The sequence below is a fragment of the Marmota flaviventris genome, chromosome 2 (assembly GCF_047511675.1).
Source record: "Marmota flaviventris isolate mMarFla1 chromosome 2, mMarFla1.hap1, whole genome shotgun sequence".
NCBI lineage: Eukaryota > Metazoa > Chordata > Mammalia > Rodentia > Sciuridae > Marmota > Marmota flaviventris.
The window spans coordinates 191,144,490-191,157,379 of NC_092499.1; the positions used below are offsets into that span (position 1 = coordinate 191,144,490).

Sequence of the window (12,890 nt, forward strand, 5' to 3'; positions counted from 1 at the left end):
CTCCACTCCCGCTTTCCTCCGCTCAAAGCTCGTGTGTGATACTTACCATCCCAGGCCACCCAATATGTGACCCAAGGACCACCCTGGGACACCCTCACAGAAAGGATGTGCCTTCCCCCCAGACCTCTGCTTGCTTGCTTGCTGTGATTCCCTTCCCTCCTGACGCCCCACTCCGTCACCCTCCTGCATGCACGAGCTGGGGAGTTTCTAGGCACCTCTGTGCCTGGGGTGGACATTTCTTTGCAGCAGGACTTGTCAGAGTCTTGGAGTGCTAATGTGCAGTGTGAACCCTCCAAGGAGTGCTGTGTCGCCGGTGCTTTGCAACTGTGTTTAACTACGGAGCCTTTTTGACTTCCGGCCCTCTGTGTATATGCCTTTGAGACCTCGATGAGCTCTAGACCCTTCCTATTGCAGCTGGGGAGAATGAGGCCCGGCACTTAATGGCTGCTGTCTTGCTTCCTGACCCTGACAACAGCAGCCTCCTGGGTGCTGGACAGGAGTGGCCCAGGCCCTGCACACATGCCCAGTGGGTTCCCTTTGCAGTGGCTGGCAGAGTCTTGCGGTGGGTAGGAAAGCCGTGGGCTGTCCCTGCTCTGTCTGCGGCGGGAGGATATTGTTCTACTTTGTGTACTTTTCCACCTCTCTCCCAGGGGACTTAATTTTAGTCTTCCTGGATGTGCGCAGCCTTAAGAAAGTGCTTTAAAAAGCTCTGGCCTCCCCTGGCTTCGTCTTCCTGTCTTGGGGCGACTGGTGGAAAAGCAGGGCATTCCCTGAGGTGGAGGTGGGGTGCTCCCTGCCCAGGGCACGGGAGGGCCCTGCAGCCCAATTCAGTGGTGCCTAGCGGCCACTGGTCACCAAGGCCAGCTTCCTGGGGCCCTTTGATCCACTTCCAGGCTTTCCTACTTCCCCGCAGGCTGCTGTCTGTGCGCTGGCCTGGCTGCAGGTGCCATGCTCACCCCTCAGCCACTGCCACTCAGCCTAACCTCCCGCTGGCCTGGGAACGCTGGCTGCCCTCCCTTGATGGCTCCTCTGAGGAATGTTCTTGGGCCCAGCCGCCGTTCACAGCCTGCCAGCCTTCAAATGTCCGGCCTTGCAGTTTTCCAAAGAGCAGAGCGGGGGTGCCCTCAGCACGGGGAGGGGAGCTGCGTGGTGTGCAGCGCCCTCCACTCCCCACGCAGCAAGCTCCCAGCACCCGCCTTCCTGCAGCCAGAGCCCTGCAGGTTGCACCCCTGCTCACCTGGCCTCTCCTGCTGTCTCTCACCACGCTGCCCACATCCTGCCCTCTGCCAGGAGCACTGGTCCAGCCCCTGGCTGCCTTGGCCCCGCACGTCCTTCTGGTGTTCACAGGTCGTCCTCTCACACCCCGCACCCGGGGCTGGGCCTCCTTTCCTCTTCCTCACCCGGAGGACCCTCTCCCTGCACTTGATCGGGGTTTTCAGGACTTGCCCCCAGCCTCTGGGCCCAGGGCTCTGCCTCTCTCCCCAGCTCCTAGCAGAGCCCCGAGGGAGAGGACATCCCGGGTGGCAGGGATGGAGCCTTATTGCTGCTGTGGCAAGTGACCAGCGATTCAATGGGCTCACCACACATGGGTGTGCTCTCCTGCAGCTCTGGAGGGCTGGAGTCTGAAGAGGGTCCCCCTGGTGCCCCGCGCCATGGGCTGGAAGGGCTGGGCGCCTTCTGCGGGCCCTGGGAGAACACGCCTCCAGGCCTTGTCCAGGCAGGACAGGCACCTCCTCCTTAGCTGGGGCTCAGCTGTTGCAGCCCCTTGGCCTCTGCTGTCACGGCCACCTTGGCCGCTCGCTCATGAGGACTTCTGACATGACCCTGGGCCCATCTGGATATCCAGATCTTCTCTCAGCTCAAAATCCTTTAATCCCACCTGAAAACCCTTCCTCCCGTGTAAGATAGTGCACTCGAGGGCCTGAGGCTGGGACGGGGCCTTTTAGGAGCACATTGTGCTGTCCACCTTGTCATCTGAAGCCCACTTTCCTTTCTTTGGTGGCGGGGCCGCGCGGCACGGATGGCCACATCCTTCCACCTGCCTCCCCTAACCCCAGGTGGGCCGTGTTCCCCATGGCTCTCTGCCTGGGCTTGTGCTCCCTAGATGAAGAGCCTCCTCCCTCCTGGCCTGTGCCGCCTGTCTGTTACACGGGGTCGCGTGCCACTCTGCTGGGCAGGAGAGCAGCACTTCAGGGGGTGGTTCTAGGTGCTGAGGCCGCAGCCCTGGCCCAGCCTCCTGGAGAGACTGTAGATGGTGCCACACTGGACCCTTCCAAGCCCCAGCTTGCACCTGTCCCTGCTGGTGGTGGACTGTGTCCGAGTCCCTGGGGAGTTGCATGGGTGTGGTCAGCATTGTTTGATCATCCCACCCACGGTTATGGCCGGGAACTAGATTCTAACTCCCATTTGGTCACTGGTAGTCTGCACACAAGATGGAACCCCTCCCCACACTGGTCTGCAGAGCCCAGAACCCAAATGGCTGCAGTGGATCCCAGGTCCTGCTCAACCCCTGAGACCCTGGACACTGGGTGACTGGCAGGAGGCATGGTTCCCACAGCTCTGAAGCTGGGCTCTGAGACAGGATGTGGACCATCCCGAGGGACAAGACAGTGGGCACTACACGACCCAGATGGAATCCACGTTTCCTATGGCCTTTTAATCATGGTGGGAGTGCCCAGGGCCAGGGCCTCCTCAGACCCCAGACTTAGCTTGGTTTCCAGGGCCGGTGTCAGGGCTCTTTTCCCTGGAGCCATGTGTATGCAGTTGGCAGTTCCCCAGAGGTCCTGGTCTGAGGGGTTGCACCTCCTCCCACAGTGGAATCTTTCTCCACCTGGGAGAGGTTGTGGGTGAAGGCCCTTGAGGTCACAGCCTCTAAATAGCCTCTAAGTAGCCAGAAAGCAAAAAAAAAAAGGACTTCCCTCCTACACTCCAGATTCTAAAATACCCACTTTCCACGGGGTGGAACTTTCCAGGGGAGTGGGCCGAGAGGGGCTGGGAACTGCAGTATGATGAGCGGCTCCTCCGCTGCCCCTCCAGGTGGGGTTCAGGCGCTTCACGTCCCCGGGAGAGGTGTCCTCAAGCCTGGCAACAGTGTCCCAGGCTGGCAGTTAAATATTAACACCACCAGTGCCCAGGGTCAGGGAGGGCTCCGGTCGAGCTGGGTCATTTGGAAATGATGCTTATGTTTCCCCTTTTGGGAAACTGTCCAGCCACTTCCCCACCGATGGCACCATCTCACCTCCCGTGGCCAGTGTGTGGGGCCTCGTTCTTCATTTCCTCCCGGATTCTCGGTCGTGTCTGAGCTTTTTATTCAGCCTTCCTGAGGGGGTCAAGTGCTGTCTTGTAGCCGTGATTTACTTTTTCCTAACAGCTTGTGATGTTGAACATCTTTTTGTGTGTCCTGTGGCCATCTGTCCGTCTTCTCTCGAGACGTCTGTTCAAATGGGCCCTCCCGGATTTGGCAGTCAGCGGCACACTAGCTGTACGGTGCGGGCTCTGAATTGCCCTCTTCCTCTCACACTTCTGGAAGGAGGAGTTACAACTGGTGGCCTAGAGATCTTGGTAAAAGAGCAGGGTGCACCCACCTGAGGTGTGAGGACCAGGAGATCTTTTATTCCTCCTTTGACTTCTTTCATGCCTATTCAACTCTTGAAATTCTCCATTTCTTCTCACACTCATTTGAGCATTTTATCTTTCCCCAGAAACGCACCTGTGACACACCGTGTTTTATAACACCTTTTTCCTGACTCTGTGTTCCCCTTGACTGCAAGTGGATTGACAGGTCCTGTGCAGCAGCTGTGCAGGGCATGCTTGCCTTGGACGGGCCTCGATGTCTTGGCCAATCCCCCAGGGGGCAGTTTCAGCTTTTGTGTCATAAGCAGCGTGACCCTTCTTTGGATTATCTCTCTTGGACTACCCAGGAGTGGCTCAAAACAATTATTTTATTGCTCAGTAATATGGGCAGGGCTCGGCCAGTGGTTCTTCTGCTCTGGTGGTTCCCGTGTGGTCCCTGGGGAGGCTGGACCACCCGCACCTGGGCTGCCTGGCTCCTCTCTCAGTCCCTTCACAGACCCTCATCCTCTGTGGGCTCTACCCTCCTCAGTGCAGTTGGGTTTCCTGACGTGGTGGCTCCCCAGGGGCAAAACCAAGAACTGCCCAGGCCTTCGAGCCCTGCCTAGACCTGGCAGGGCTGGCCCCCAGGTCCTCCAGTCACAGTGGACTTCAGAAGTGGGTGCAGATGCCAAGAGAGCAGCACGGGAGACAGACAGCAGGAAGTGCTGGATGTTAGCCTCCCACAACTGCTAACATCCTTACATGTTTTGGGGTCAAAGGTGAGGTCTTTGGATGGATATGTGGTGGCTTGCCTGGAGGATCTTGGGGAGCTGCGTAACCTCTGGGCCCAGCTGGAATTCCTGTGGCAGGGAGAGCCCACACCCCGATTGCACACATGTCCTGGGAGCGCTGGCCTCTGGGGCCAGGCGAGCTTCTCTTCTTCCTCCCAGTTGTCTACAAGGACGGCCTTGTCCCCACTTTGCGGAGGAGCAGACTGAGACCCAGATTAGCTGTTCCACCCCTGGATCTGCGCCCCTCAGCACCTGCTCCACCCCATCGTGCCGTGAGACAGCAGGATTCCCAGCTCCCTGCGTCTCTGGGCCCCCAGGAGACAGTGGGCTAAGGAGGCCGCGTGGCTTCTGTACCGGCTTCTGGAGCAGGTTTCCTTTGCTGTGGCTCGGTTCTGCCACGAGTAAGGCCTGCCACTGTGGGCAGGTGGCTTCCCCTCTTCCACCGTCACTGTCCTCTTGTAAAACGGGACCCGTACCGTACCTTACCAGGGTCTGGAGCTGTCAGGGAGAGTCAGGGAGGGGAGTTTGGAAAGCACCTGGGTTTTCAGGAGTGGCGAAAAGGGAAGATCATCTTCCGGTTCCTTGGGGCGCCTTCCCTACCCTCCGCTCTCCCTGGGCTGGGTCAGGGAGGCCATTGTATTTAAGGTAAATAAAACTGTCACAAAGGGCCCATTCAGCGCTCTCCTGGTCGTAAGGACGGCTGCTCGTGGGATGGCGACTGCAGCTGCCCTCTCCCAGCATGCCTGGGCGTGGCAGCTGCCTGGTCCTCCGTGTCTGTCTGTGTCCAGCCTGCCACCCAGCTGCCTGTCTGCAGGCAAAGCCTGTGCTCAGCGCACGTGGCCCGTCTCAGCGAGGCTCCCCTCTCCTGTGCCTTCCGAGGAGGCCTGGCTTCCAGGCGTGCCTGGGACACACTGCACACCATGATTTGGGGCGGGAGTCACCTCGTTCCTGCTGGTTCAGGGGTGAGTCAGCGCCAGCCTGCAGCATCTGGCCTCGGTGTCCTGGCCCGTGATGAGAGTGCTCAGTATCGTTTGGCAGGGCGTCCTCTGTGTGAGGCCGAATGCTGTTCCCTCGGTTACCATTCATTGTTTTACTGTCTACCAGGGCCTGTCCAGATATCTGGTCATATTTTCCTACAAATAATGATTTTCCAAAAAAATCACCACCCAGGTTTGTGACTTCTGTGCTAAGGTGTGGATGTTTCCTGTGGGGCGGGAGCCGGCTCAGTGGGGGGGCGTGTTTTGACTTGGACGGTGTCCCTGCTCCCATCTGTGAATTGTCCAGAGCAGCTCACTGGTTCATGGATGGTCTTGGGAACTCTCCAGGGATGGGAAAGTCATCAAGGCACACTGGAGATGAAGACAGCAGGAAATTCTTGTTTGTGAGTTTGAAAGCCACGTGGACATCCCCTGAGCAAGTTCTGAAATAAGGGCCCTGGGAGAAGCAGAAGGAAATGGGTCGTGAAAAGTCGACTCATTATTTTGATTCACTTTGGAGAAGAAAGTCCAACACAGGGTCTTTAAAATCCCACGTGGCTCTAGAAGGACTTCCTTGCTGCTGTAACCTCTCTGTGTCATGGAGAAGGACGGGCCTCTGGCGGATCAGGAGGGCCTCCAGTGTGGCTGGCTGGGGATGACGTGTTGTCTTGTGTGTGGCTGTTTGTTGGTCCTCAGACTAGAGGCCACTGAGCACACTGGCCCATTGTCTTAGTTCATTTGTGTCATTCTGACAAAAATACATGAGACTGGGTCATTCATAAGGAATAGAGATCTATGGTTCACAGTTGGAGGCTGCGAAGTCCCAAGCCAAGACATTGGCAGGGTTGATGCCTGGCCAAGGTCTGTCTGCTCCAAGATGGCGCCTTCTGCGTCCTCCTGTGGTGAAAGGGGGAAGAACAAGAGGGACTCCCACCTCAAGCCTCTACCGAGGGCTAATCCATGTATGGGGGTGGCTTCCTCGTGGCCTAATTGCCTCTGACAGGTCCCACCCCTTAATACTGCCACATTGGGAATTAAGTTTCAACATAGGTTCTGGGAGGGACACTAATATTCAGACCAAACCAATGATAGAATTCAACACTTTCCGAATCGAGTTCAGGACTTTCTGAATCTGAATTAAACGGTGGGGTTGTAGGGGCATGGGGTGGGGAAAGCCAAGCCCCACCGTACCACAGAGTGTGACTTGACCCAGCCAACTAAACTCTCCGTCTCCAGACTTTTGGAGGGAGAGATGTAAAGAGGGCAAAGAAGAGCAGGATCCCCGCCCCACCTGTCCTGCTCCATCACACCTGCCTCCTCCATGTTTGCTTTCTGAGCCTGGTTCTTCATCCCCGTTGGGGCTTCCCTGAGCGGCCTGTTCATTCCCAACGCATTGCTAGTGAGTTCTGAGTTAAAATCATCAGAGACACTGGCTGATACAAAGACTTGTTTCCTGGGCCGTACTTGCTGATGTGCCTGGGGAATGTCTAAGGGACTGTGGCTTCAACAGAATGGTAATTCAGCTGCCCTTGCACACTTAGAGGTCTCTGGGAATGATGAATGGAGGTGATTGGCAGTTGTTTGTAGGAAGAGGGGACTGGGGCCAACCTGAGACATGGGCCTCATCCAAAGGGGCATGGCTGCTTGGCTCCAGCAGGAGATTTAGTGGCGTGTTTTGTAACAAGCTACACCAGAGCCAAGGTAAAGTCCACAAGCTCTGTCTTCATGTGACATTGCAGGCTTGGGCTTGCAGGCAGCCTGGTTGGGCTCCACCTGCCTGGACCCTGTCCCAGTGGAATAACCCTGGGCAGACAACTCCACCCTCTGAACCTCAATTTGAGATCTGAACAATAGCATTGGCAATATTATCTGCCTTGTAGAGTTGTTGTGAGACTCAGTGACACGATGCTGGTCAGACGTCTCAACTCAGAGCTTGGCACGTGGTAAGAACTCAGTTAAGAGTTGCCACATCCCACATCTTTATGTATGAGCAGAGAAAATTCACCTTAACCCCAAGGAAAGTTAGTTAACTCCAAGGATGATAGAGACTACCAATGCCCTGGGGCAGGGGCCAGACTGGTGGAATAAATTACATTTTATTCATCAGACTGGAGCATGTTCCTGGCCACCTGTGGCCTCTGACTCACTAGACTTCTAGTTGCTACCCACATAGTTGTGCCACTCCAATCCCTGGCACATGGCACATTAGGGGTTCCAGTATTTTAAATGAGTATTGAAGGACCCAAAGTATTAAAACTGAGTCTTTGCAATTAAATGTTCACAAGAGATATTATGAAGACCTTGTAGGCAGAATACATCCACCCATCCACTCATCTAGCTATCCAAACCTGCACCCACCCATCTATCTGCCAATCTACCCACCCACCCACCCCATTCACCCATTCATCCCATTCACCCATTTACCCCATCCACCTTCCTATCTACCCATCCATCCACCATCTTCTGCAGGGTGAATTTCTGCTGCAATAAGTGAGGAATCGTCACTTCCTGCCCCAGGTCTCTCCCAGCCACATGCAGCCTACAGGCCTTGGGTGTCTTGATGACTCTTCTTGCTAGAGCCCCTCCCCCAACACGTGGTGGAACGAGATTTCCTGGTAGCACCTGCGTCCTCTGCATGTGTCTTTTTGTGATTCTTCTGCGCTCCCTTTCCCCACCACGACTCCTGAGAGCTCTCTGTGCCTGGGTCTTGGTCTGCTGAACTCACTTTTGGGAAACAAGTGGCCCCCTCGTGGCTCCCTGTCCCACAGACTCTTTTCTCTGTTGGCTTTGGGGGAACTGAGCGGTGCTGGGCTAACCATGGGCCTGTGTCTCTCCTCCTCTCTCACAGGGAGTCTGACCTCTTCCTGCTCGACAGCCGCACCCTCTGGGCCTCTGAGGAGGGCTGGCTGGTGTTCGACATCACAGCCACCAGCAACCATTGGGTGGTCAACCCAAGACACAACCTGGGCCTGCAGCTCTCCGTGGAGACTCTGGATGGTGAGTCCCTGGCCACCGCCACCACTGGTTCTGGTGCAGCCCGCGCTCTGGGTCAGGATGTCCGAAGCTGTGTGTGTGCTGTTTGCTCCTGGAGCAGGCTTTCCCACCCCTCCCCCAGGACTCGACCCCCAGCCAAAGCAGCCCCTTCCCCTCACAGGGAGCCAGCGAGCTTGGCCACAGGCCTCACGGCTCCGTGGACCCACATCCGTGGGGCGGGGGTGCCTCATGGTAGAGATGCAGAATTAGGGCTGCCCCAGGACTGCTCTGTCAGCACCTCACCTTGGAGTGCTCTGAGGTGAGTCCTGTAAACACAGCGGTCCAAGTGCTTGTGCAGCTTCTCCACCTCGTGACGCACGGCAGCCTGGGCTGGCCCCGGCATCAGAGCACATTCAGTGGCACCCGTGGTCCCCCCCTCTAGGCTCCGTAGTATCCTCCTAGTCTCCCCTAAGTGCCTGCAGACATTGCCAAACGTCCTCTGAGGGACAGAATTGCCCCTGGCTAAGGACCATTGCACCTGCCAAAGCATTAGTGCCCTCGCTGTTAGTGGTTCTGAGTCCTCAGTCCTGGAATCCATTGTAGCTGGGCCTCCCGGGCACCTGTCCTCCCTCACAACCCACCTCCTGCGAGAAGGCAGACAGGAAGAAGAGTGGGGAGCTAGTGGTGGGCCGTGCCATTTCTCCTCCCCACAAATGGTGTTTCTAATTAAATGGGAGTGGTTTCTGGGCATGTAGCTTCTTCCTTCCACCAGTTTTAAGGAAAAAAAAAATGTTTTTTTCATTTATTTTGGAACAGGAAATATAGGCCCATGACCTCATAGTCAAACAGTATGGGAGTGTGTGACAGTGAATACTTTCCCTCCAACTTCCTTCCTGCATCTGCTGAGTTCCACTTCCCAGAGGCAGCTGCTGTTTCCCTGTTACTAAGTTCCTTTTCGGAGATGCTGTCTGGGTTTTCAAGAGCTTACACAGAGATTCTACTTTCCTTTTGTTCTTCAAATGATGGTGCAGTGTGTTCTCCATCTGACAGCTTATCTTGGAGATTGATGCTGTTCATCATTAAGAGGTTCCTAGTTCATTGTAAGACTTACGTGACTTTGTAGGGTCCATGTGCTCTTACCTCCTGTCCCTATGTGACTTTGAACAACTTCCCCGACCTGTCAGAGCCTTGGCTTCCTCATCACCACTATGCAGGTGACAAGAATCTGGGCCATGGGGTTGTTTTGGGTTCATATGAGACGAATGTTTAAAATAGTGCCTTAATGTGCATGGGGACTCCCCAGGGTTCTTGTTAAAATGTGGATTCTGAGTTGGCTGGACTGGGTGAAGGTCCTTTTTGGACAGCCCCCAGGGCATGCTGAGGCTGCAGGTCCCCAGATCATACTCTGAGTACGGAGGACTTAGAACATGACCTGACTACAGGACCCACGAAGGAGAGCCATAATTAACAGAGTTGAAGCTGTTATTATTGCCTTTTGGGGTGGATGCCTGGGGTTTTCCAATCTCTTGCTCTTACAAACAGGTAGCCATAGCAAACCCAGGCATGCAGGTCATTTTCCAGTGGAGTGGGTGTAGCTCTAGATGAATTCCTGAAAGTGACCTTGGCTGTTGCTGCTGTGATATTGTCAGTTGGCCCCGCTCAGAGGCCGTTCATCTGCACTCCTACCTGTCCATGAGCGAGCCTGCTTCCCCTCCTTCTCTGTCAAGTTCTCGGTCTTGCCCACCCTGGCTAGTCTGATGGAGGAAGGACAGCACCTGGGGTCCCCGTGGCTTTCCTCTCTGGGGAGGTGGAGTATTTATCCGTCCGCGCCATGCGTGTTTCCTCTCTGCACACCGCGTTCTCACCCTCTGCCGTGCGCTGGTCTTTTTTTCCTCTACTTTGGCTCTTTGCCGCTTAAGCAGCAAATATTTCCCCAGGGTTTGGCTCTTTCTACATCGATGATGCTGGATTTTGCCAGGTGGACCCAGACACCAGAGCTGGTTCGATCACTGTGTCCTTTGTAGTTCCTGGGCTCTGCCCTTTTTCCTTCCTGTCTGGGGCCACCACTGTGGTCTGGAGCTTGGGGAGAAAACTGGCCAGAATCTCGAGGGTGTCTCTTCCTACCTTCTTCTCAGGGACGTGGCAGTAGGATGTGGGGAGCAGGAACAGTTTACAAGACCTGTGAGGGTCTGGGTGAGAGGAGGGAGCGCCCTGACCATCCAGAACGCCCCTCCGTTGGGTTTCAGTACCCTCACCAAGGCCACAAGCCATGCCAGGGACCACGGAGCAGAGAACCACACTCTTGCCCTGCTCCCCAGGTCTCTCTCTGCTGAAGGTACCCCACTCCTCTCTCCATTCTTCATCCCCTTTCCATGTTCCTGAGACTTGAAAGGAGGCTCTAGAAAGAACTGGAGTTTTCCGTTGCCCTATAACTGAACCTTGCTGGTGGTCATAGTCAGCCCACAGCCCATCTGGGGCACCTGGGAGAAGAAAAGGCCACACGCGCGCGAACACACACACACACACACACACACACACACACTTTACTATTTCATATGTATAAATATGTCCTTTTGCAGTGCTGGGGATGGAACCTGGGGCCTGGCACAAGCTGGGCAAGCGCTCTACCTCCGAGCCCCACCCCCAGCCCTCATATTTTTAAATGACTGGGGAAAATGGGGGAGAAGAACGCCTGGAGACCTGGGAGGTGACGTGCGCGGTGACGTGCCAGTCTGTTGCCCTTTTGTCCAGGGCCATTCACTTGGGTGCTTTAACAGCAAAGTCGAATGACTGGCACAGAAATGTTGTTTCAAGGAAAAGATTGTAAAGTCTGTTCTATGCCAGCCTTTCTCAAACTGTGTCAGCAGGTGTCAGTAGGTGCCCCGGGCACAGGCAGAGGGCTTCACGGTCAGCTAGTGGGAGGAGTGCTAGTTGGAGAGAGTAAACAGGAGGCGCTGCAGGACATATCAGAGCCTTTATTTTGCTTGTGTCCCTTGCAAATCTCTGGACCACAAATTTGGCATGGAGGAATTCCAGACTCACCCGGCAACAGAATCCTCCGAGCCTCCTGTTCCTAAAACGTCCCTGGGAGCCTACGGGGAATGGATGAAAGTAAAGAGGGAGTGGACTTGAGTCCCCTCTTCCAAGTGACTCTTCCTCTGGACTTGTGGATGCTGGCTAGCCCTGACCACTTGGCCCAGCGGGTCCTGTGTGCCTGTCTGGCTGGTCCTGGTAGCTCGTGTGGCCCAGGGCTGATTTTTCTCACAGGTGACACTGACCCCGTGATCAGTTCCTCCTGATGTCAGGCCTGTGCTCCCTCTTTCCTCCAACACCAGATTCCTTCTGTCCCTCTGGCCTCCAGCGTCTGCTCCACCCCACACTGTGGCTGAGGCTTGTCATCTGCTGGGGTAGCACGGTGCAGGGCCCAGAGCTAGGGACTGCCCTGGCTCCAGCCCCAGCCCTGCTGTTTCTAGCCCTGTGACCCAGGGTGAGTCACCGAGTGTCCCTCATCTGGAAAATGGGGCTGATAATAGTTTCCGCCTCCGAGGGTGGTTGTGCAGGATCAGATGAGCTCATGCAAGTGAAGTGCTTAGTTGCTTAACACGTGCTGGCCACAAGCACAAAGGGCATGACACATTGTTTCTGGTGACGCTCCCCGTCACCACGCAGGGGGTGCTGTCATTACCGTGCCCACAGCACGGGGGGAGGTCCGAGCACCTGGGAGCTCTCCCGAGCTCCATATTCCCCAGCCCACCATTCCTGGTGGCTTGGTGGCTCTAGATCCTCTCCACAGGCAAGACACTGAGGGCTGGGGACCCGTCCAGGTGCCATGGATGGCACCTGGAGAGACCCAGACCCCCCATTCCCCAGGGCTTCTTCAAGAACTTGACAGTGGCCTGCCGGGAGCCCTGCCCACAAGGGCTCCAAACCAAACTGGGATTGCACAGGCTTCCTGCCCATCTGGCCCTGGTGGAGTCTTGGGCCAGAGGTGCCCTTCTGAGACCACCCAGGAACCTGCGCTGCTCCCTCTCCTCCCCCGCTGTGGCCCTCCTGTTAGTCACAGCCATGACCCAGCTGGGCTCCACTCTGGCCAGCAAGCTGCCCGTGTGGGAGGGAAGCCTGTAAACCCCCAGGCACCTGCGTCTCCTAGGGAGGCAGCTGGGCGGCCCGGCCTCATCCCCTGAGGGCAGCATCTTGGGACTGGGGCTGGTTCCCCACCTGTACCATGGCCTGTGCTCCCACATCTGGGCCAGCCATGTTCTGCACCCCCAGTGGGTGCTGGGGATGGGGGCAAGCAGAGCATGACCAATCAGGGCAGGGAGGAGAGGTGGGTGCCCTTGAGCAGAGGGACTCCCATGGACTTTGGGTCCTCCACCAAGGGGTGCAGAAGCCGGAGTGGCTCCTGGGGTCCCCTGGTGTGCCCCTGCCTGCCCCTTCATCTGTTCCTTAGACACAGCATCACTTGTCTGCAGGTGGCCGGCAGGAAGAAGAGGGTGGGCCCTGGGGGTTACTGAGCCCTGGGCGGCTGCACGTCTGTGCCCATGACTGTGGGTTTGATTAGCGTTTCTCTGTGATGGTGGTAGATTTATTTAGTTCT

At 56.2% G+C, this 12,890-nt stretch overlaps 1 protein-coding gene across 1 annotated transcript in view; it reads left to right on the top strand.

Annotated features, from left to right (window-relative positions):
* Nucleotides 1-12,890, top strand: part of Bmp7 (bone morphogenetic protein 7) — a 68,913-nt gene that overhangs the window by 38,127 nt on the left and 17,896 nt on the right. Inside the window, exon 3 of the mRNA XM_027946451.2 lies at nt 8,169-8,317. Coding sequence (XP_027802252.2) covers nt 8,169-8,317 — 149 coding nt within the window. The remainder of the gene's footprint in view (nt 1-8,168; nt 8,318-12,890) is intronic.